We start from the raw sequence: 20382 nt of genomic DNA, 5'->3' as shown, positions 1-20382 counted from the left end.
CTTTATGCTGCACAGGTGAAAAAGCAGATCTCTTTATGCTCTGCCTCATCTGGCTGGCTGCAGTCAAACTCCTCTCAGCATCCTGAAGTCCAGGTGATGGCACCACAGCTGATAAGAGCTGCTGTATGTCAGCAGAAAATTAAGTTTACCATTTTCACTGCACTTCATATGCGGTATTTAGAAATAAAAATAAACCTGAGCAGCAAAGCTTGGACCCAGGAAGATCTATTGTGTCCCTTCTAAGGGTTAATATCAAATGTCAGTGCATAAAAATGTTAGTGAGGCTTGGATTTGGTCCTTATCTGAACAGTGGATTAGGCATCATGAAAATGGCAGCAAGTGCCACGCCAGGCAGTGTGTGTAGTGAGTGACAGCATCCTCAGTCAGCTGTTTAAATTCATCACTGTGATAGCACTGCTTCCCTCATTCAAAAATCTGAAATCTACCCTCAAAAAGAAGTCTTTAAAAAGAAAGTGAAGTTGGTTGCTTTTTTTTTTTTTCAAATTGCCTTCTCCAAAATTAATATTCCTTTGCTTGAATCAAGTGTGTGATAATTAAAATAGAGCTGATTTTGCTGTCTGTTGCAGGAGGTTTTGTCAGAGGGGTCAGCTGGGGAGAAGTTTATCCTGTAAAAGTTTGGTCTGCCTGTGTGCTAAGGCCACTAAATATGCAAAGCTCTTGCCTGGAAGCTGTGTGAACGCAGTAAACCCCGCTGACAGCGTATTTTAGTTTATGTCAGACTGCGTATGGCTTCTGGTGAGCCCAAAGCTACAGGCTCTCAGTAGAAGAGGTTGGTTCTGCCAGCAGAAGACTTGAGATTAGGTTTCTTCTGTGGGAAGCACTGTTCAGTTGTGGTAGGCCACCCTGAAAGCTTTTCATAGTCTACAGCAAAAATAAGGTGGTAACTTTGGATACTGGATTGGAGTTTAACAATAGTAGCTAATGCTAATAGTGTTATTATGGAAATAATAGCAACCATTAACTGCTGTGTATGGGTCGAGCAGAGGAAGATGCAAAGCCCCGTTGTGTATGTGGTTACAGAACTATTGAATTTTCTAAAAAAACCTAGACTGGCAGAGTGTTTGAAGTTTTCTGTGTATGGCTTTGCATGTTTTTAATTACCTTTCCCATGAATATGATGAATTACAACCACTCTTTACATGTGTATATACACATATAAAGACCTCTTCCCCCCAGTAACATAAACAATCAGCCTTTCATGTCACATTATTATTACTCTGCATGAAGAAAAAGGATGTGGATGAAGGCAGGGGTTAAACTTTGATTTATATAGATGATGAAGAACACAAAGACTTCTCACAAGCATTGAAAAAGCAGCAAAACCACAGGCTTGGAGATGTTGCAGCCGAACCAATGTCCCTTTGCAGGCAGTAAATGCAGTAGGGGAACAAGTTCACATTCAGAAAGATTTGCAGCTCCTGGGGAGTGGTATTTGCTTATCTTTAGTACAGAAGTGAAGGTGACTTTCTAGTCCTCAATGAAATAGCAAGATGAGCTCATAATACCTTTTGACTAACAAAACAAACCTGGGAAGTTGGGGGCAGCCTACAATGCCAGAGCTGAATACCTGCTCTGTCGCCAGTATTATTTCTTGAATTAGTGACACATTGAAAAGCTTTTTACCTTTAGAAAGGGCAGGTGGCTGAGCCTGCAGAAGGTCAGCAGGATGAGAGAACTTTTGATTTTGCTACTTTAACTGATGCTTCAAAGTCCTTTTTTTTTTTTTTTTTTTATGCCTTGCTTTCCCGTGTCCAAAACTAAGTTTCAGCTTTATTTTCTTCCGGCAAAGAACATTACAAATGCAAAAGCTGTTTTTGATCTGAGTAAACTGAAGGCAAAATAATGCAAGTTTATAGGTATTGCAGAACTTTTATGTGGAAGAAATAAGAAAAACTACAAGTACTCAGCTGCAGAGGAATGAATAAAAATACAAGAAGTTGCTGAGGATAGTGAAAATTGATCCTTTGTGTGGTATCCCATAGTGTTGCTAACTCACAGTTAGCAGTAAATGATTTAAATAAAAAAATGCTAATGTCAACGTATTTTCTACATCATAGATGGTAATAATATAATTTTTGTTTCATAAAGCTGAGGTTCCTTTCCCAAATAACTTATTTGTGAGGGAATTGAAGAAGGTACACAATAAAGGTGTGAAAGGATAAATTACTTGCTGGAGTGTACTGCTTACAGGAGGTGACAATGAAGAGCAATACCTGAGTTTGCAAATGATTTGGAGACATGTACGTGTCACTCTCCTAAATCTGAACTCGGCATTGTAAGGGGAAAGAAACCCTTTTGCTGCTCTTACCGCTTTTCCCGAGCTCTTCTGTGCACTTTGGCTCTACTTCTTGTTTGTGATGGCTGATGAGCTGATGGTCCAGTTTGGTGTGATGAACCACCTTGGTGCCAGCTGACCCTGTCTAAGGGGACTGTCAGTTCTTCAGCACTGTTTTCTTCGCTTACCCAGCTACCAAAGGTAGAGTGCTAAAAGGCAACAAATGCTTGTATTTTGTAAAATGTAGTGAGACTGTTTCTGAGGAATTTCGGAAAACCTGTGCTGGTTGCAATGAAATACTCCTCCTGCGTGTGTATGTGAGTAGCTTTCAGTTGAACAAAGGATATTTTGCAATATCACACGGTTAGCTCAGAATCTCCAGTCAAAGAGCTGTCAGTGAGTTACCCCTTAGCCTCTTTACTTTTTAACCTAAATTTAGTGCAGGTAAATACGAATTTTAGTTTCACAGGGATTGATTATATATAAAATCAGCCAGTTATTCTTTGGCTGACTTTCAAACAGAGACTAAGGTTTTAGAAACCTTTGGGTATAGTTCCGAAATCTATTTGAAAGTAGACCCCCCAAAATTGCATTTTCTCAGTTAAAAAAAAAAAAAAAGCTTGTGTATGATAGAAGTGGTTTCTGGGAGTCTGCTGCTAGAAAAAAGAGGAGGGGGAAAAAAGCAAATCCAAGTATTTTTTACTATTTTTTCTGGCATATGATACATTTCAGATACCATTACAGTATTTTTTCCCCCATTCCAATTTTATAATTATCACAGGTTATGCTAAAGTATATTTTTCTGTAGTTGTATTTCTGTGAAATTTACCATTTGAACAGGGATTAATAACAGGTGTCTCTTATTCAGTTGTCTCTTTATTTTTGGAGTTTGAATCTGCAACCTCAAATGTGGGGCAAAAGGAGTTTTCTACCATAGGAAGCACAAGAGCAGATTTTGCAATCCTTGCTTACCCTGAGTGGTAATTATTCAAATGAGCCTGTGCTGGATACTCATGTGAGTACCTATTCACATGTAACCCAGTTTGTAGCTTCATGATAAAGCAACAGCAGCTTCAGCAGAAAAAACAGGGTAAGGAGTTCTCCTTTTTCTTCTTCCTTCTGCACTGTTTCTGCTCTCTACCCAGAGCTGCGGCACGCTGCCTCTCCACTTACCCCCCTGCAGCTGTTTGCAGGGATGCATGATCAAATTGATCTGAATTTATATATACATATATTCTAGAAGAGTTACAGATTTGAGTCAGAATTACCAGGTACCACCTGTGTACTTAAAATTGATTTTTTTTTTTAATTAAATGTAACTAGGACTTCCACTGAACTTTCATCCATTTATTCAACTGTTTGAATGTTACGTGTGCTTACTGACTGGTTTACAGTGACTTAATTGTTTCAATAAACAAACGCGATCCAGGAGCTGGGAGTGGGAACCGGGAGATCTGCAGTTGCAACACTACCTGTGTGGGTTAAGACATCACGTAGTGCCTCGGTTTTCCCCAGGGAAATCTGGGAAAGACGGCACGCATAAGAAGCTCTGTCTACAAGTAGAAAACTTACTTTGTACATACTGATTTAGCAAATGTATCTTAACAGTTGTTTTCATTTGCTCTGAGGAAGGTGTGTGGTGGTTTCATGGCTGTACAGGTGAATATTTGTGTAACGTGAAGATGCAAGATCAGTGCAAATTGATGCAGACTTTTTGATACTTAAAGTTGAGAAAGCGTTCCTTCCCCTAAAAAAAAAAAGCTGCGAATCTGTAACTCTTTGGGATTTCAGTCATAATTCCGAGTACTCAGCATATCTGCAAATTAGATGTAACTAAGCTTGGCAGGGAACAGGGCAAGTCCTTGGCAGGAGGTACTGTGAAAAGTTTAGATGGGTGGCAGCACAAAACTCCCACAGCTGTTGGGAACAAGATAACAACGCGTCATACAAACAGCTTTGTGTCCTGGGGAATGCTCTGGGAACAATGGAATACTTGTGGGGAAAAAGTGCAGAAAAGCTCTAAAACTGTACTGAGGAAAGAGAGCTGTATGGGTTTGATAAGAGGTAAGGGTGGCTGCTACAGGTGCTTCTCAAAGAACTGTTGCAGTTTTGGGAAGGAACTTATGGAGTTATAGGTGAGGTTCCAGTTGTCCTGAGCCTTATTTATAGAAACAGAAATGTGGCTAGAGCCACTGGGCTTGGAAAAAAAAAAACACCTGAACAAAACAGGTTTCTGTGACCAAACGCAGATTCAAAGGCTGATGTTCTGACCTGGGAAACTGGTTCTTATCCATGGAGATCTCCACAGCAGCCATAATTCAGTGTAGCAACCAGGTGCAGACATTGACCAATTACATTATTAATGTTTTCATTATTTTAAATGCTAATTTTGTCATAGGGATTTTTGCTTTGTTTCTTGCATAATGTGACCAAAGAGGGCTGGTAGGGAAAGAAAATATTTTAGCAAATATTTTAGCAAAGTATTTAGTAGAGAGTTTTGAAATCATAGTTAATTTTTAAATCCTTCTTGTGTGCTCTAGTGTAGCACTCTGGGGATTTCTCTGATCATAATTCCTAAGACAAATAACAATGATGTTTTTATAAGTGCCAACAGAGAATTTGTACTGTAGAGACCATAAGGACTGTTTTGAGTGGGAAAGCCTGTGATGGGAACCCTCATAGTGTGGCATGCTTTAAGTTGGTCTGAAAGTTATACTCGCTTTTAATTCTTTGAACAATATTTGTGTTTTCAGTTCAAGGCAATATCCTCCCTTCTGCAGTTACCTTTAAGATTGCCAGTTTATTTTTATAAGGGCAATTAAAAGGAATCTGGCAGCTTGAGTTACTAAAGAATACCCTTTAGACAATTATTAGTTAAAAAAGATCTGTTTTCTTCCCAAGAATGCAATGTGACAGATAACCAGCAAAATGTATGTGTGTACATGCACCAGAGGAAGAGGAAAATCAAAAAGATTGTTTTTCATAATCACCATTTGCAATCCCGTTATAGTCTTTTACTTACGCATCCTAACCTGGTCTTATTTTATAGTTCCATGTAAACCACAGACTAATTTTTCAGCATATGTAGAGATATACCTTGAAAAAGGATGTTTCGAAGCAGGGAACAGCTACATACATCCAGCTGTGTGAAATGGCAAGTGTGTGGGGTATGAGGGTTTAGTTGGACAAAACAGGGAGTGAAACATGGTATGAGGATTAGACGTGAAGGTGAGAGGTGTCATTTCATGTACTGTCACAACAAATAATGAAGTGTTTGGGCACAAGCAAAAGGACAGGCACCAAAGTGGATTTGTTTACATTTAATTTTATTTAAACTTTACTTTTGTGGTCATGTTGTTATGAAGCCTGTGTCTTTTCAAGCTTGTCCATGCTGAATTTGTTGCCTGCAAAGAAAAATGTGCATACCTCTCCCTGGTGAATTTTGAATACTCTAGGTAGTAAATAGGAGCATAAATTAAGCCCTGTGAGGTGAAAAAAAAAATTTTTTTTATATAGGTTGGAGGGAAATTTCCTACTGGTGGGGAGATCTGCAGTACCTACTTAGGACTTGGGCTTCAGTTGTCCCCCACACTCTCTTCACACGCACACACACGAGAAGATATTTGTAGTGACCGGTGGTTCAGCAGATGCTGCTGTTCCTTCTTTAAGCCATGGCTTTAGCCCACAGCCTGAGCTGCAGTCAAGGTCCGTGCCTGCAGTGTGCTCTGGCTTTGGAGCAGGGCTTGAGGTGGGCAGAAAGCTAGCAAAGCGGGGAAAAAAAATGTTCTGGAACAGCTTCTCTGCAACTTCTCCCACCCCTTTCATTCCTGCCTCTGTGCCACCTCATGTGCTAAACCTGTGCAGGCAGCAGTCTGTGCTGCATGATGAAAGCTCTGGTGGGATCCCGTCCCTCGCCTGTTTCCCAGCTCAGCTGGAGGAATGCTCCTACCCACACATGGCAGGGTGGCACAGTTGGACTTGATGATCTTAAAAATCTCTTCCAACCATAACAATTCTATGATTTGTCTGGCAGGGCGATGGAGCCAGGCTTGCAAGCAAAGTAACTCTGGGAGCATTCGTTTTTATGCACTCCTAAATCCGTCCTACAGGTAGTAATCACGGTGTAAAACTTTACAACAGCTCGATGTGACTGAGCGACCGCTGCTGTCAAAAGTGAATGATTTAGGTTGTTGATGGTCAGCGTGAAGTCTTTCTAAATAGACTAAATCTAAGAAGATGGAGAGTATATACTTAGCAATTTCTGAAAAATAACCTTTAATTCTCTGTTCTCAAATTGACATCTTCTAGAAGACCATTTGCATCTGGAAACTTTCATTAACATAATTGAGGTGAATTTTCAAAATTACTTTCACTGATCCATGTCCAATTTTGTATATAAAACTTTTTTGCAAATGGCATTTATTAATCGCGAAGGCATGTGCATATAAAACTCTTGATACACATTAGGACTTTGGTGAAGAGCAGTTGTACGCTGCTGTTTGCCTGGAGCACGTTTTGGACTTCTCACCCCTATTTTCTGTGTCGTAGTCTGCAGGATCCCTTACTTCATCCCAATCAGGTAGAGCTTTTGGCTTCCTGGGAACGTGTCAGTGCAGCCCTCAGTTGAGCAAAGCCTGAATTTTCTTGTCTAATAATTAACTTTTGTAAAATTCCAAGTGCTTACGACAGGCTCCAGCTTTCTGTGTGTTCAGGTAGTTTCATTTGTAAGTAGAAGCTCTTCTTACTATAGAAGTCTCCAGATCTGTGATCCTCCAAGGATACCTTAATGATTTGTTTCTCTTGTCTTCACAGGAACCGATATTCAATGGCTAGAAACAGAGGTGACAAGGGGCTGAAATGAATACGACTACTATCCTACAAGAGATTTTGATTAAAAGATCACAGCAGAAGAAGAGGACTTCTCCCTTAAACTACAAAGAGAGGCTTTTTGTACTTACGAAGTCTATGCTAACATATTACGAAGGTCGAGCGGAGGTAGGAGGCACAGATTTATACTATAGACTGCCTTTTGTTCCTTTTTGCTGTTGTATACTATTGGCTTTTTTCCTTCTGTGTATCATACTGTCAGGAGTGGGTGGGGGCAGTGGCCGTGGGTGACAATGAACATGAGCCGCCATTTCTCTTTTATTTATAATGCAGGTTGACAGAGGCGTAGATAACTGGTAGTCAGTGTGAACTGGCTCTTCATCAGAGCAGTAGCACATAGTCAGGATGCCAGGCATAAGATAAAACGGATTTTATAGCTGGTCGTCAAAGCTGATTTCTTTCTCTCTCCAGCGAGATGAAAGATCACTGCTATCACCAAGTGGGGAAAAGGTAGAAAAAAGTAATATAGTAGTTGCTTGTGGCCATGTTTACTGTGAAGGCCATTACTTTCACGTCTGGGAAATAACTGAACTCAAACAGGAGAAAGAACATTTGATAGGAGCAGTGCATTGCAGACCAAGCTCACTGGGGATGAGATCCATTAGAGTGGATCCACGTAACCTAGGGATTGGAATGAAGCTGGAAGCAGTTTATCTTTGGCAGCATGAGCAGCTCATCCCTGTTACTATTTTCTGTGTAAATTCAGTTATGCCCAAAGTGAACTGTGTAGACTAGGCAAATTATTAGACCAGCATTTTTTTTTTTTCAAAGGAGCTCCACACTTGGTTTCATCAAAATCACATGCCCCCAGAGTGCCCCATCATACCTTTAGTGCTGGGGGTGTGATTTTTCCACTCCACTGAGGCTACTTTCTGGATTTGTCACAGTGCTGAAGGGGATTAAAATGGCTGCAGTAGCCAGTGGAGCATGCTCTACACCCAGGGAAGCCATTCAACAAATAAAATGTAATGGAGACAATTCTGCAACCTCTTGTGTCAGCTGTCTTGCCTCTGATGAACGAAGGGGCTACAGGAGAGCTAAGGCTTGCTGAGCGTGTCTCTGCCAGAGCTTGCACTCGCAGCAGAATCGAGCTCACTTACCTTGCTCCAAGACCACAGCAGTCTGTTGTAGCTGCTGTTCTCTGAACATAGCTTGGACACAGCCAAGACTTAAAAACAAGATCATAGACTGGCTGAGGTTGGAAGGGATCTCTGTAGGCCACCTGGCCCAAGCCCCTGCTCGAGCAGGGTCGCCTAGAGCTGGTTACTCAGGACTGTGTCCAGATGGCTTCTGAGTATCTCCATGGATGGAGATTCTACAACCGCCCTGGGCAACCTGTGCTAGTGTTTTCAGTGCAACCTCACAGTAAAAATAAATAAATAGTTTGCTGAAGTTCAGACGGAGCCTCCTGTGTTTCACTTCATGCCCACAGCCTCTGTCCTGTCAGTGGGCACCATTGGAAATAGTGGAAATAGCCTGGGTCTGTCGTCTTTGCACCCCCCCCTTCAGGTATTGTTAAGATTTCCCCCCCTGACCCTTCTCCAGACTGAACAGTCCCAGCTCTCTCAGCCTCTCCTCATAGGAGAGATGCTCCAGTCCCATCATCATCTTTGTGGCCCTTTGCTGGACTCTGCAGTATGTCCAGGTCTCTCTTGTACTGGGGATCCCGAAACTGGACACGGTACTCCAGGCCTCACCAGTGCTGAGTAGAGGGGAAGCATCACCTCCCTTGACCTGCTGGCAATAATTTGTTTAATGCAGACCAAGATACCATTCACCTTCTTTGTGGCAAGGGCACATTGATGGCTTACATTTGACTTGTTGTCCACCATGAACCCTGGGCCCTTTTCTGCCAAGCTGCTTTCCAGCTGGGTGGCCCCCAGTGTATACTGGTGCATGGGCTTGTTCCTTCTCATGTGCAGGACTTTGCACTTGTTGAAGTTCATGAGGTTCCTGTCAGCCCATTTCTCCAGCCTGTTGAGGTCCTCTGGATGGCAACATGACCTGCTGGTGTATCAGCCACTCCTCCCAGTTTGGTGTCATCAGCAAACTTGCTGAGGGTACACTCTGTCCCCTCATCCAGGTTATTAATGAAGACGTTGAACAGGACTGGACCCAGTATTGACCCCCCGGGTGCAGCACTAGTTACTGGCCTTCAACTGGACTTTGTGCCACTGACCACCACTCTCTGGGTCTGGCTGTTCAACCAGTTTTTAGTCCCTTGGAATATGAATTAATGTATTTTTACTGACTATGGAATTAAAATATGTACTTGTTTTAGAATGCTTTTTTTTAAATGCCTCCACCCAGAATAAATAGGTTGGGGCTGAGAAAGCCCTCTGATATGTCTTGCATGCTTGTCCTGTGTCAGCTTACATTAAGGTCAAATAGAAATGTAACTAACAGGTTTTGCAGGTCTAGTTGTCACCCTTTAAGAAGTTAATACTTCCAACGTTCCCCTTTCAGCTTTACCTTCCCCCTGCAGGGTAATGTCCTCTGGCTAAAATACCCTTCCAGGGGACTGACTGGTGGATCTGTCTGAGAGAAGGTTTGAACTGTCAGGTTTTTTTGCAGTGAGATGGAGCAGGTCTACTCATACTGCCTCCACAGCTGAGGATACATCCTAAGATAAGGGTAGTTGGGGTGAAAATAAACATTACACCTACACTAGCCCAGCAGTTTGCTGCTGGAACAGACAGGTCCATCTCATCCCTGTCCTTGCAGGCTTCCCCTGTCTACTTGAATTGGTCCTGCCATTTCTTGGAATCCATACTGCTCTGAAAAAAACCCTGCTAATCAGCAGAAAGGTATTTGATCTGGTTTTACTTTTGATGGATTAGCGTTCTGCTGGGTTAGCAAGCTGTGGTTGCTCAGTGCAGGATCTAACACATGCCAGAGGCGGTGCCAGGTGGTGGAGGAGGACAGGATGCCCTGACTGTTGACATCAGCAGGTTGTTAGACTGGCTCAGCCGTAACACATAGCTTTCCAACCTCAGAACTTTTTCATTTTTGCTGTTCCTCCCACTTTAGTTTCTTTTAAACATTAATCAGCATTTTATTTTGTTAACAATATTGTTTGAAAATAATGAGCTCTGATCCTGGAGGGGCACACTGAATATTTTTGTCAGGGTTACTTGATCTCTATTTGGAAAAAAAAAAAAAAATACCGTGTGACTAAGATCTCTGTGGCACAGTGGCATTTATTCTTTGTGTCACTGGGCAAGTGAAATGGAAAAAGTTTGGGGGTTTTATCAGTTGTTGGGGGTTTTTTTTGTTTTTTAAAGCCAATTATAGTGGCTGTAAATTTGTATTTATAGTAAGAGGGTTGTATGTTCTGGCTGAAGTAATTTATATGAAAAGACAAAAAATTACTAGAGATTAAAATAATTCTGGCCCCTCTGAATAGTTGGAGGTTTATTACTGAAATAAATGTGACTACTGTATACGCTGGTTGAATTTAAAGATATGACAGATGAAGGGATAAGTACGGACTGATCTCATTTCAGGCTTGGCAATATTCAAAGTCCAGATTGGTAAGATAAGCATGGAAATCCCAAGCCAAGAAGATCCCACACCCTCATTTTAATCACATTACTGCAATGGTAGCAGTCTGCCAAGGGTGGCTCAGTTCTGCTCCTCTGGGCAAGTATATGATTCTCAGTGTGGTCGTTGGCCAAACTGAAGTCTTTTCTTGCCTTTTTTTTTTTTTTTTTCCCATTTTAACTTCTATGGGAATTCAGTATAGAGAGTGCAACAAGAACTCAGGGTTTTGTGGTCACGTGAATAGTCATGCTACTTCTTTTTAAAAACAAGATTTAATTTAATCTCGTTAACCAGATTAGTCAATACTCAACCCGTGGGCAAGTTGGGATTGTAAATAAGGTGACAGAATTAGATTTTGGTATGTCTGGTGGCAGAAGTGGAACACTTATGACAACAGAAAGCAGTCAAGCATAGCAAATGTTGTTCTTGTAGATGCGGCGGAGAGTTTTAATTGACCCTGTTCTGTGCAGCCGGTGGTGAGGGATCACTTGCTCTTTGACTAGAAACCACACATCATAGAAGCGCTCTTCTCTAGTTTTTTTTTGGGCCATGTCTTGACAAAGTGCCACGTGCCTACTTGGAGCAATAAACAATTATCTCATAAGCACGACAGCGTGACTATTAGCAACAGGGCAAAATCTTGTTTAAACTTGCTCATAACCTATTTAAATTTTTTTTTTTATACATGCTTGCAAGCAGCTCAGGCACCCTGTCACAGTAGAAAGTGCCTACAGTGAAGCTGAAGGTGCACTGCTGCCATGAGAAGGAGAAATGTAGCATCTGCACTTAAAAATATTGCCAGACTGTAGGTCATGGAGGAGGTGCATGAACTACCCATGAAGCAATACTACAGAATCAGTAAAGAGGCTGAAATTCAGGACTGGTTCCAAAGCCCAGAAACCTGAGGAAGGAGAGTCCTGGTTTGTCACCTGTGCAAAGCTCTACAATGATGAGTAATATCATGAGAACTTATTTTGTGTAGAAAGCCAATAGGACTTTGGCTTTTATGGCTTAACTTCTTATGGGCATTATGCTGCTTGGTTAAAAAAGGGAGATGTAGTACCTTGAGGTTAGTAAAAAAGATGGACATTAAAGCTTGAAAACAAAGGAGCTGACTTGCCTCAAGCATCATGGAGGTGAATTTTTAATGTCAGAAAAGAGGAGTATTTTATTTAAGCTGGAGATGGCTTCTGGTTTTGGTTTTTTTTTTGTTTACCATAAATTCTATGAATTAGTAGGTGTAGTTGTTGGGGAAATACCATTATTGCACTATTGTGCAATATTGGGCTAACAATAATTGCAAGCATATAAAAAGCTGAATTAATGTTGTAAGTTTCATGAAGCCTTTAATGGTTTAACAGCTCTCATAGTTGGAAAGAGTATTTTCTGGGTTTTTTTTTGTTTACCTTAATGTTGCAAAAGTGGATAATAAGATCTGCATGTGATGGATTCCATTTGTAATGAAGACAAAATTTAATTTTAGTAATAAATTACTGAATCAGCCTCCAAGCACAGAGTACTGATCGTGAATATGGAAGAAGTTAAATATGTTCCTATTCTGATTACGGAGTTGTACTATAAAACTGAATATGCTACAGTTAGAAAGACTTAAGATGCATATAGTGTTCTCAAATATGCATTGTAGGCTTACTGAGCCAGTTTTAAACAGATTTATGTAGACTGTAGTAACTATGGTGGTTGGGAAGTGGAAGGTAGTAGGTATTTTCCCATAAACAGTCCCTTGCTCATGAGGACTCCTGTGCTGTGCTTACTGGTGTCAGCTGGAGACATTGATTGCAGTGTAACTTCTCCAGGTAATCTGGTTGTATAACAAAGGCATGAAATATTTTACTAGGAAATCTCTTTCCAATTTTGTGTGGTTTGAAAGCTCAGCATGCTACTTCAGGTATGCTTCTGTTAGTTTTCCTGAACTACTTTATTAAAAGAAATCAAGAAATACTAATCAGTAGGAAATTAGTAAGCAAAGTTCAGCAATTTTGAAATAAACCTTCTTGTCTGAAAAGAAAATATTTAATGCAGTAATTTTTTTTTTTTAAAAAAAGTCTCATTTGGAATGTGTTTTTTGTATTTTTGACCAGCAAAAATTTAGCTAAAGTTTAGTATGACTTTTTCCAAATTGCTAATTTCATCTTGAAGGGAGTGCAGGTTTGAAATCTAAGGAGGCATTTGTGGAAATAACTTCACGTATGCATGGTCCTTGGTACATTTGGCCATTTTCAGTCAAAAGTGGCCTCATATCTTGCATATTCAACTTAAAATGCTCTGGAGCTTATATTCAAAGGTGTGGTGCGTTCGCACTTTCAGCTGACTCTGGAAAATAAAACCTTAGTGTTTATCTAGGAGTCCACCTTGCCACTGAAATTGGGTATACTTCAGTAAATATTAGCTGAATGTTTCTAATGGAAAGGAATGTTCACTTTACAGCTCTACCAGTGTGCCTGGTGGCTGGTGTCCCACGGTGCAAGTGCCCTCCATGCTCCTCTGCAGAGTGACTTAGCTGCTGCAAAGAACAGCATCTTTTATTCCCCTTGAGTTAGCCAATGGGACAAACCACACAGAAATAGCATTAAAGCTGCTGTGTCCACCAAGTACTCTTGGTTTGTCCTCTTTCTCCTTGTGTAGCAGTAAGTTTTACTGTTGTGAATTGTTTCTCCATGTATGGTCAGAAGATGTCTCTGAACTGGGAGAAGACATTAGGGCAGTCTGATGGCCCTGGTGGGAGCAGGCTTACTGTTGCGTTACAGAATAGCCATGATAGCAGGTAACGTACTTCAGACAAGTTTTAGTTAGCTTGTGCTGACAGAGCAGCTCACTTGAACTAACAAGTGCCGCAAGAGTAGAGGATTCTGCTCTAGATGGCATTTTAGGTAGGGGAAATTCTTTGAGATGAAGGCAAGATAGTAACTGTAGGTGTTGAAGTACTCTCGTCACTGGAGTAGTTGAAAGGAGCCGATTTGCGCAAGTGAGATGTCCTGTTAGTTTGTTGGTTTGAAGCTTTTCACAATGGTGTTTTTTCATGAGTGTGGAGCTTCCACAGAGCTGGCACGGATCCAGTCATAACTTTATAGATTGTTATCAATGTGCGGACTGTTGGTATCCTCCTCTATCTATTGGAATTGTGGAATGTTCCCTCTCACCATGGTATTTCTCTCTCTCTCTCTCAGCTTGCTGAGCGGTGACACTCTTTAGTTTGAAAGTGTGCTGATGTGTGTGGTGTGGTTACTGTCTTCCCACACACGGCGTGGCGTGTTTGCATTAACCTTTCCAGCCCACGACAACTTGCACTGACCTTGAGCGTGGAGCCGAGTATGAGCTTCTGAATGTGAAATTGCTTTAGGCTTTAGCATCTTTATTGTTTGCTCATGGATTACAGTTTACAGGGACAAAATGGTTTATATTGGATTTTGTGTTTTCAAAAGGTATAGTAAATCTTGACCCCTGTGGTTACCCTGCATGTGTTAGAAGGAGGACAAAATGGGGGAGAGCCTGTGCTGCAACACCCGTTAGCTCTGGAGGGGCTGCACAGAAGATATTGGGGTAGGCGCAGCACTTACCTATATATTTATAAGCAGAAACCATTTCCTTCTACAGAGAAGGCAAATAATAGCCCCAGAGGGAAAACGCTTAGGAGTTTTATTTAGAAGGATGCTTCTGTGGAGTGAAGGAGAAGGTGGCTTTCCGAAGAGCTGATCTTGGGAGGTACAGAGTGGTCTCATCTTCCCTGGCAGTAGTGGTGTTTGCCATCAGGATCAGATCTGTGTGAAAACTGTCTTGCATAAACAGAAGAACTAACAAAAACCAACCAGGGTACAAATGAAAAAAGCAGAATAAAGACTTGAACATTCATGGGGCTTTTTGATGTTGAAAGTCTCTTCCTAAGGAAAAAAGGTTCTTCTGCAAGAATTGTATTTGGTTCTTGTAATTTGAATAGAGAGGAGACAGAGGCTACTGAAATTACCGTGGTGATATTTTAAGGAAGGAAAAATAACTTTAAAAGCTCTGGGGCCCACTCTAAAGCTGCAGGTTTCAGGGTAAAATTGTGTAGCTTCATTGCAACACTAATCTTGTGCAAATACTTCCTTTGGAGCATAACAATGTTACAGAGTTCCAAAAAGCTATGCTAGTTATTTTTCTTTTTTAACAGAAGATTAGTGTGTATCGGTTCTACTGTTGTTTGTTCCTATAGTGCTTATCCTTTAACATAGTTACCCTAATTTATATGATTTCCTTAGTCATTGCATAGGCGATTTAACTCTTTATATAAATGAAAGCGTAATTCAATATTAAAGTATTTCTGATCACTGATTAGTCTTGTTTTTTAATGTAAGATAAATAGTTTCTGAAATTAGTAGATTGGCAGAGCCTTTTTTTGTTCCAATTCATAGGTGGGAATGATAGAGCTTTCTTAAAATACTTGCAAGCTTGCACAATAACTTTATTCCAGCTAGAGCGGGAAGAGGGTTGCGAGTTGGCTGCCGTTTCCCCTCTAGCAAACGGAAGTGGATGTACACTTCTGTATGAATTGTGTAGAAATCCTCAGCTGTACTTACTGCGGACATACCTTCACAACTGTCTCCAAGAGAGGCTGTGGCTTTAATTCAGTTCAGCTCTTAATGTTTAGCAATTTTTAATGGAATTAAATGCAGGATTTTTTTTCTCAGCATTTTCAGAAAAAGAATGAATCAAAATTTTTGAAGTGCAGTCAGGATAAATGTTTAAAATGCACACACACATGCTTTTATGTGTATATATATATAAAAGCTAAGATGTAATGATTAACTTGTACCAGTGATTTTCAGCATAAATTATATTGCTGAGCAAGTACAGCGATGTATTTACAAGTTATCTCACCAAGAATGATGTCTGTCACGTCCATCTGCATAGAGAATATTGTGTTTGTATCTCTTGTAAAACTAAAGGATAAAGATACGTGGTGAAATATAGGGCTTTTCAAACTTTTTCACAAGATCTGTATTTAAATGTTAACTCAGAATATGAGTAGCCACCTTTCTAATTGTATAATAGCTCTGTAATGACTACAACTATTGCTTTTACAGATTAGCAACATTAGGAAAATAGTTAATTTTAACTTTTTCTTTGCACTTGATTAAATAGAAATCAAGACAGAGAATTAGCATGTGACTTGGTAACGGTGGACATTAAGGTAGATATTACTACAGGAAAAGTTTTATCGCAGGTTAGTTACGTACACCTCTGTTGTATGGTAGCCTGGGAAGAGGAGGGTTGAGTTAGAACTGTAACTACCCACTGCTCAACGTAAATATAGTAAGGAGGCAGCTTTCTGTTAGGAAATGAGATAAACCGGTAGGAATTAATTGTCCAAAGTACAGCTCCATGTAAAGTTTGTCAGCATTTTGAGCTATTGAGATGAACAAATGAGAAGACAGTGTTCTGCAGCAAAGGCCCCAGAAACCTCATGGGATGAGCAAAAAGGAGTCAGGAGGAAAGCAGCTGAGAGAATCTGGGAAGAAAAATCTTACAGAGAGAGTCTGGGATAGATGGTCTACTGGAAAGCAGTAGATAATGGCATCGAGAACCATGAAGCTGATTCCTGGTTTGATTGTTCCCATTCCCTTCCTCCCCCTAGATTCAGGAAAATAATTTTTTAAAATTTTTTTGCTCATAGGCAGAACTACTATATTGATGATGATCCAGAAGACCCCAAATATTGGCTGAAACCCCAAGATAAGACTGGTAACAGTAGGCACAGCTGGGGAGATTTTAAGCAGGTGCAAGTGAAACCGTTCAAATTGGAGAAATAACTTGAAGCTATTCATGTGAATGGAAGCAGCTTAACTGATGCACGAGAATACACCCTTGAAAAGAGCAAGTCATAAAGAAACTTAAGTTGTAAAAGAGGTTGATTATGTTGCAGTAATGATTCCCTGTTCTCTACAACATCTACCAAAAGAAAAGTCTGATATAAAATGAGAACCTGCAGTAACTATCTTTCTAGAAGAATTTTGATATTTATGAGATGGAACAAATCAGACATAGTTGAAGTTGAAAAGTGTAGTTTGTAGTTGTTGAGACCCTGGCAAGGCATGGATGAGGATATTTACCTCATGAGTAGACAGGAGTGGATCAGTCTTAAAGGTGTTAAGAAGGAAGAGCTGGCAGATAAATGAGATTATGGAAGGCTAGAGAAGGCCTAGTTTTAAGAGTGCAGAGGAGAAGCTGAGAAGCTGTAAACTATGAAGCTAATTTTCAGAAAAGTGCTAGAAAAAAACAGGCTTGTTGAAAGTACCTGGAATATACCGAAATTGCACATCAGCCCATAAAGACAGGAACCAAAAAAAAAGAAAAAAACAAACCACCTCAGACTTATCTATGTTCTTTCTGCCACGGGATAACAAGTCTCATGGGTAGCAGAGAAGCAGCAGGTATCCTGTGTTTTCATTCCAGTGAGAGTTTTGACCCTGCTGTATGAGAAATTTTGAGATGTCAGCATTAGAAATGACCTATATAAACCTCTTGTAAATCTCGTTGCAGAACACGTGGGAAACTGGTACAGTGTTCAGTAGGCATTGGTGGCTTGTTTTCAGATTGGCTGTCATGGAGTGTCCTACCTTGCATTTCAGTATTTTCACTAGTGATACTGTTGCTGAAATAGAAGCTTGTTGAATTCTCGGGTGACATGAAACTTGAAGGAGTTGCAAGCATTTTTGAAAACAAGTCTAGAAATCAAAGTGGTATCTTGGGATTAGGTATGTGTAAGTTTTTTTTTTTTTTTTATTCTGTAGAACGTGATTCAGTGTGGACAAGTGCAACAGGTAAAAGTTTAGGCAGGAATGCTGAAATGTTCAAATACGGAATGGAAGTAACTTCAGGCTGTCTCCAGCAGGACCTGGGTGACAGGATAGTGGATCATAAGCTGGGTATTTGTCAGTGATACCCTGTTGCTGTGAAAGAGGCAAATGTTACATGATGATGAATAAATGGGACTATGAAACCCTTACAATCCGATGATAAGGAATCGGCTGCAGTGCTGCATCTGGTTTGGGGCAATAAGGTTCAAGGAAGATGTGGAGCTGCCTGCGAGATTGAGGGCAGAAACAGTGGGAAGGGTGAGGTTCCCAAAAGCCTGGACTGTGGTGAAGGGTTGGTGGAGCAGCGTTTAAAGCAGAGGGATGGACTGGTGATGGATAGGAATCTTCAAAGACGTAAAAATCCCTTAGCTCTGTACTTGTGGACTTCATCCCCTGAACCTTGAAAGAGTAGGTAAAGCAGCTGGTGCCTTGGCTAGGTGACCTCTTGGGTCCTCTCCAGAGGCTCTGGTTGCTCGCCTGTGGTGCCTATGGTCTTGGGCTGTCCTACCTTCTTGGCTCAAGTGGTCTGAATCTAGTGTTCAGAGAGCGTGAAGGCTGCATTAGAGGGGTGGCTGAATGAAAGGTGTCACTCACCCTACGGACAGAGCGATGTCCCCGAGAGGGGAGAAAACAGGGCAGAAATGCTACAGCTGGGCTGGCCAGACTCAGAGCTCTGCGAGGACTTTAGAGAAAACCATGAAGAGAAGATTTGTCTGAAAGAACCTGAAGCTATGTGCTAGTTATATTGAAAGCTGAGAGGTTGTAGGTGATTTCAGGGCCTGATATGGATGGGAGGCCTGGCTGGTTTATTTTGTGTCCTTTGCTTTTATTTATATTGTTGCCTTACAAGATTGCATCGTAATTGTGTACATTTGACTGACTGCCTCTCAGTTGCAGGAGAGGAGTAAATTACAGATAATGCATTGCAGACATAGTTAGGAAGTTGTCAGTGCCACTATGGAGAATACTTTTGGTGCTTTTCAGTCTCTCCAGTGTTGCTGGTTGGCATCTGCTGAGCAGCCAGGCCATGGTAAAGGTTTCTTGGTTTTCTATTTTGCAGGAAAAGGTTTAAGGCTTTTTCCTTCTCACTTACCTTTGTGGTTTTTTTCCCCCTTGGAATTCCTGAGAAGTCAGATCTTGGATCAGGTCAAGCTAGGTCAGAATAATAATCACCTCTTGTTTTTTATTTATATTCTAGCCATTTTGGAAAGGTGAATAGAAACACTTGATACTTGCTTTTCTTAGAATAATCATTAAAACAAAATGAATTGCAAGGAGGCAGGGCATTCTTCAACATATCTGACACACTGGAAAATAAGGGGTTGGAAAATGTGACCATCTAACACCTAGCTACAGTAATTATATTTGCATAATCAGTAATTGCTTGGGTGAAAATGCCTCTCTAGGGAACTGCAGAAGTATCCAGTGCTTCTTATCGCTAAATAGCAATGCAATTTAAAAAAAAAAAAAAGTATGAAAACACCCTTACATTTGGCAGAATATGTTCCAGAGTCAGAAATTCTCTACAGGGGGTGTTGGGTTAGCCAGGCTTTTCTGAGGCTTCGTGAAATTGCAGAGCAGCTCCATAAAAGGAGATGTCAGTAACACCGAGACCTTCTATACTTGTGAGAACACAAGTTCCATGGGTCACATGCTAATGACCTCAGGATTTCCTACATGGGCATAAGCATGGGAGAAAGAAACAGTATGAACAACAGAGAGAGAGAGAAAGAGAGAGCATGGGTGAGACAAAAACTAGGCATTTCTTGACAGCTAGGCTGACTTCTGTGTGTTGTTTTTAAATGAAATGTCCTTGATACTGTTTAACCCCCCCAACCCCACTTCTCTGAGGGTAAGCAGCACAATACCTTCATCAGCAAAGAGGAAATACACAGAAAAAACATTTTACCTGGTAGTGGGAATGTGGGCTTCATAAGCTGTAAGGCTACTATATTCAGCAGAGGAGTAATTCCAAGTGTCCAGAGGATGAGCTGTTTGTTTGTATACTTATCTAACAATATCTATTTCTTGTTTTTCTGTATTCTAAGATTTTTTTTATTTGAAAGGAATTGTAGTAATCATACAATCTGACAATGTAGGTCTAGTGTTAAACTTCTTGATATTACTGTCTTATATGTTAAATAATAGGAGTAGCTTATTCTTTTTGCATTACATGGAAACAAGACTTACTGCCTGGACTGGCCATTCTCGTTGTGAGCAAGAACCAGGGCTTCTAAAATTGTAAATCATGTTTTCGAAGTATAGGCAAGTATGAAGTACATATGACATTTTGAGAAGCTTTGTATAGTAGTTTCTGCACAGTCACTTCCCTTTTGTTATTTTCAGCAAGGAGATATATTTAAAAAAAAAAAAACCCCAACCAACCTTTTGTATGACTTGGAAGCACATATTTTTATCTATTTCTTATCCTTATTGGAATATAATATTTTTATACCTTTATTACTGTTCTAACCATGTTTCCTTCTATAGGCCTCTCCCTCTAGAGATGTATATCTATGTCCAGAAGAGGGGTAGACCAGCTTTGGTAGGTCCCTTGGGTTCACTGGCCTGTGATTTTTTCCAAATTCTGTTATTACTTGTTGAGACAGCGTGCATGAATGTGCTGGTGAACTACTACTATTTCTACAGCGAGTCTAACCTTTTTCTGCGATGTTAGCCATTTTCCACCTCCAAAAACAACTGTGAAGAATGTCCCTCAGCCTCCTATGGTTTGACATTGCATAATTAGCCATTGTTCTAATTCTGTCTCTTTGTAGGAGAAGTCACTTGTTGGAAAGAGGGGTT

At 40.6% G+C, this 20382-nt stretch overlaps 1 protein-coding gene across 1 annotated transcript in view; it reads left to right on the top strand.

Moving 5' to 3' along the window:
- The first annotated feature begins 7038 nt into the window (after nucleotides 1-7038).
- Nucleotides 7039-20382, top strand: part of TEC (tec protein tyrosine kinase) — a 32000-nt gene continuing 18656 nt past the window's right edge. The window contains exon 1 of the mRNA XM_074155220.1: nucleotides 7039-7291. Coding sequence (XP_074011321.1) covers nucleotides 7154-7291 — 138 coding nt within the window. The 5' untranslated portion in view covers nucleotides 7039-7153. The remainder of the gene's footprint in view (nucleotides 7292-20382) is intronic.

The sequence above is a fragment of the Numenius arquata genome, chromosome 10 (genome assembly GCF_964106895.1).
Source record: "Numenius arquata chromosome 10, bNumArq3.hap1.1, whole genome shotgun sequence".
NCBI classification, from domain to species: Eukaryota; Metazoa; Chordata; class Aves; order Charadriiformes; family Scolopacidae; genus Numenius; species Numenius arquata.
Note: the sequence above shows the minus strand (reverse complement) of the source record. Positions and strands in the feature narration are given on the sequence as shown.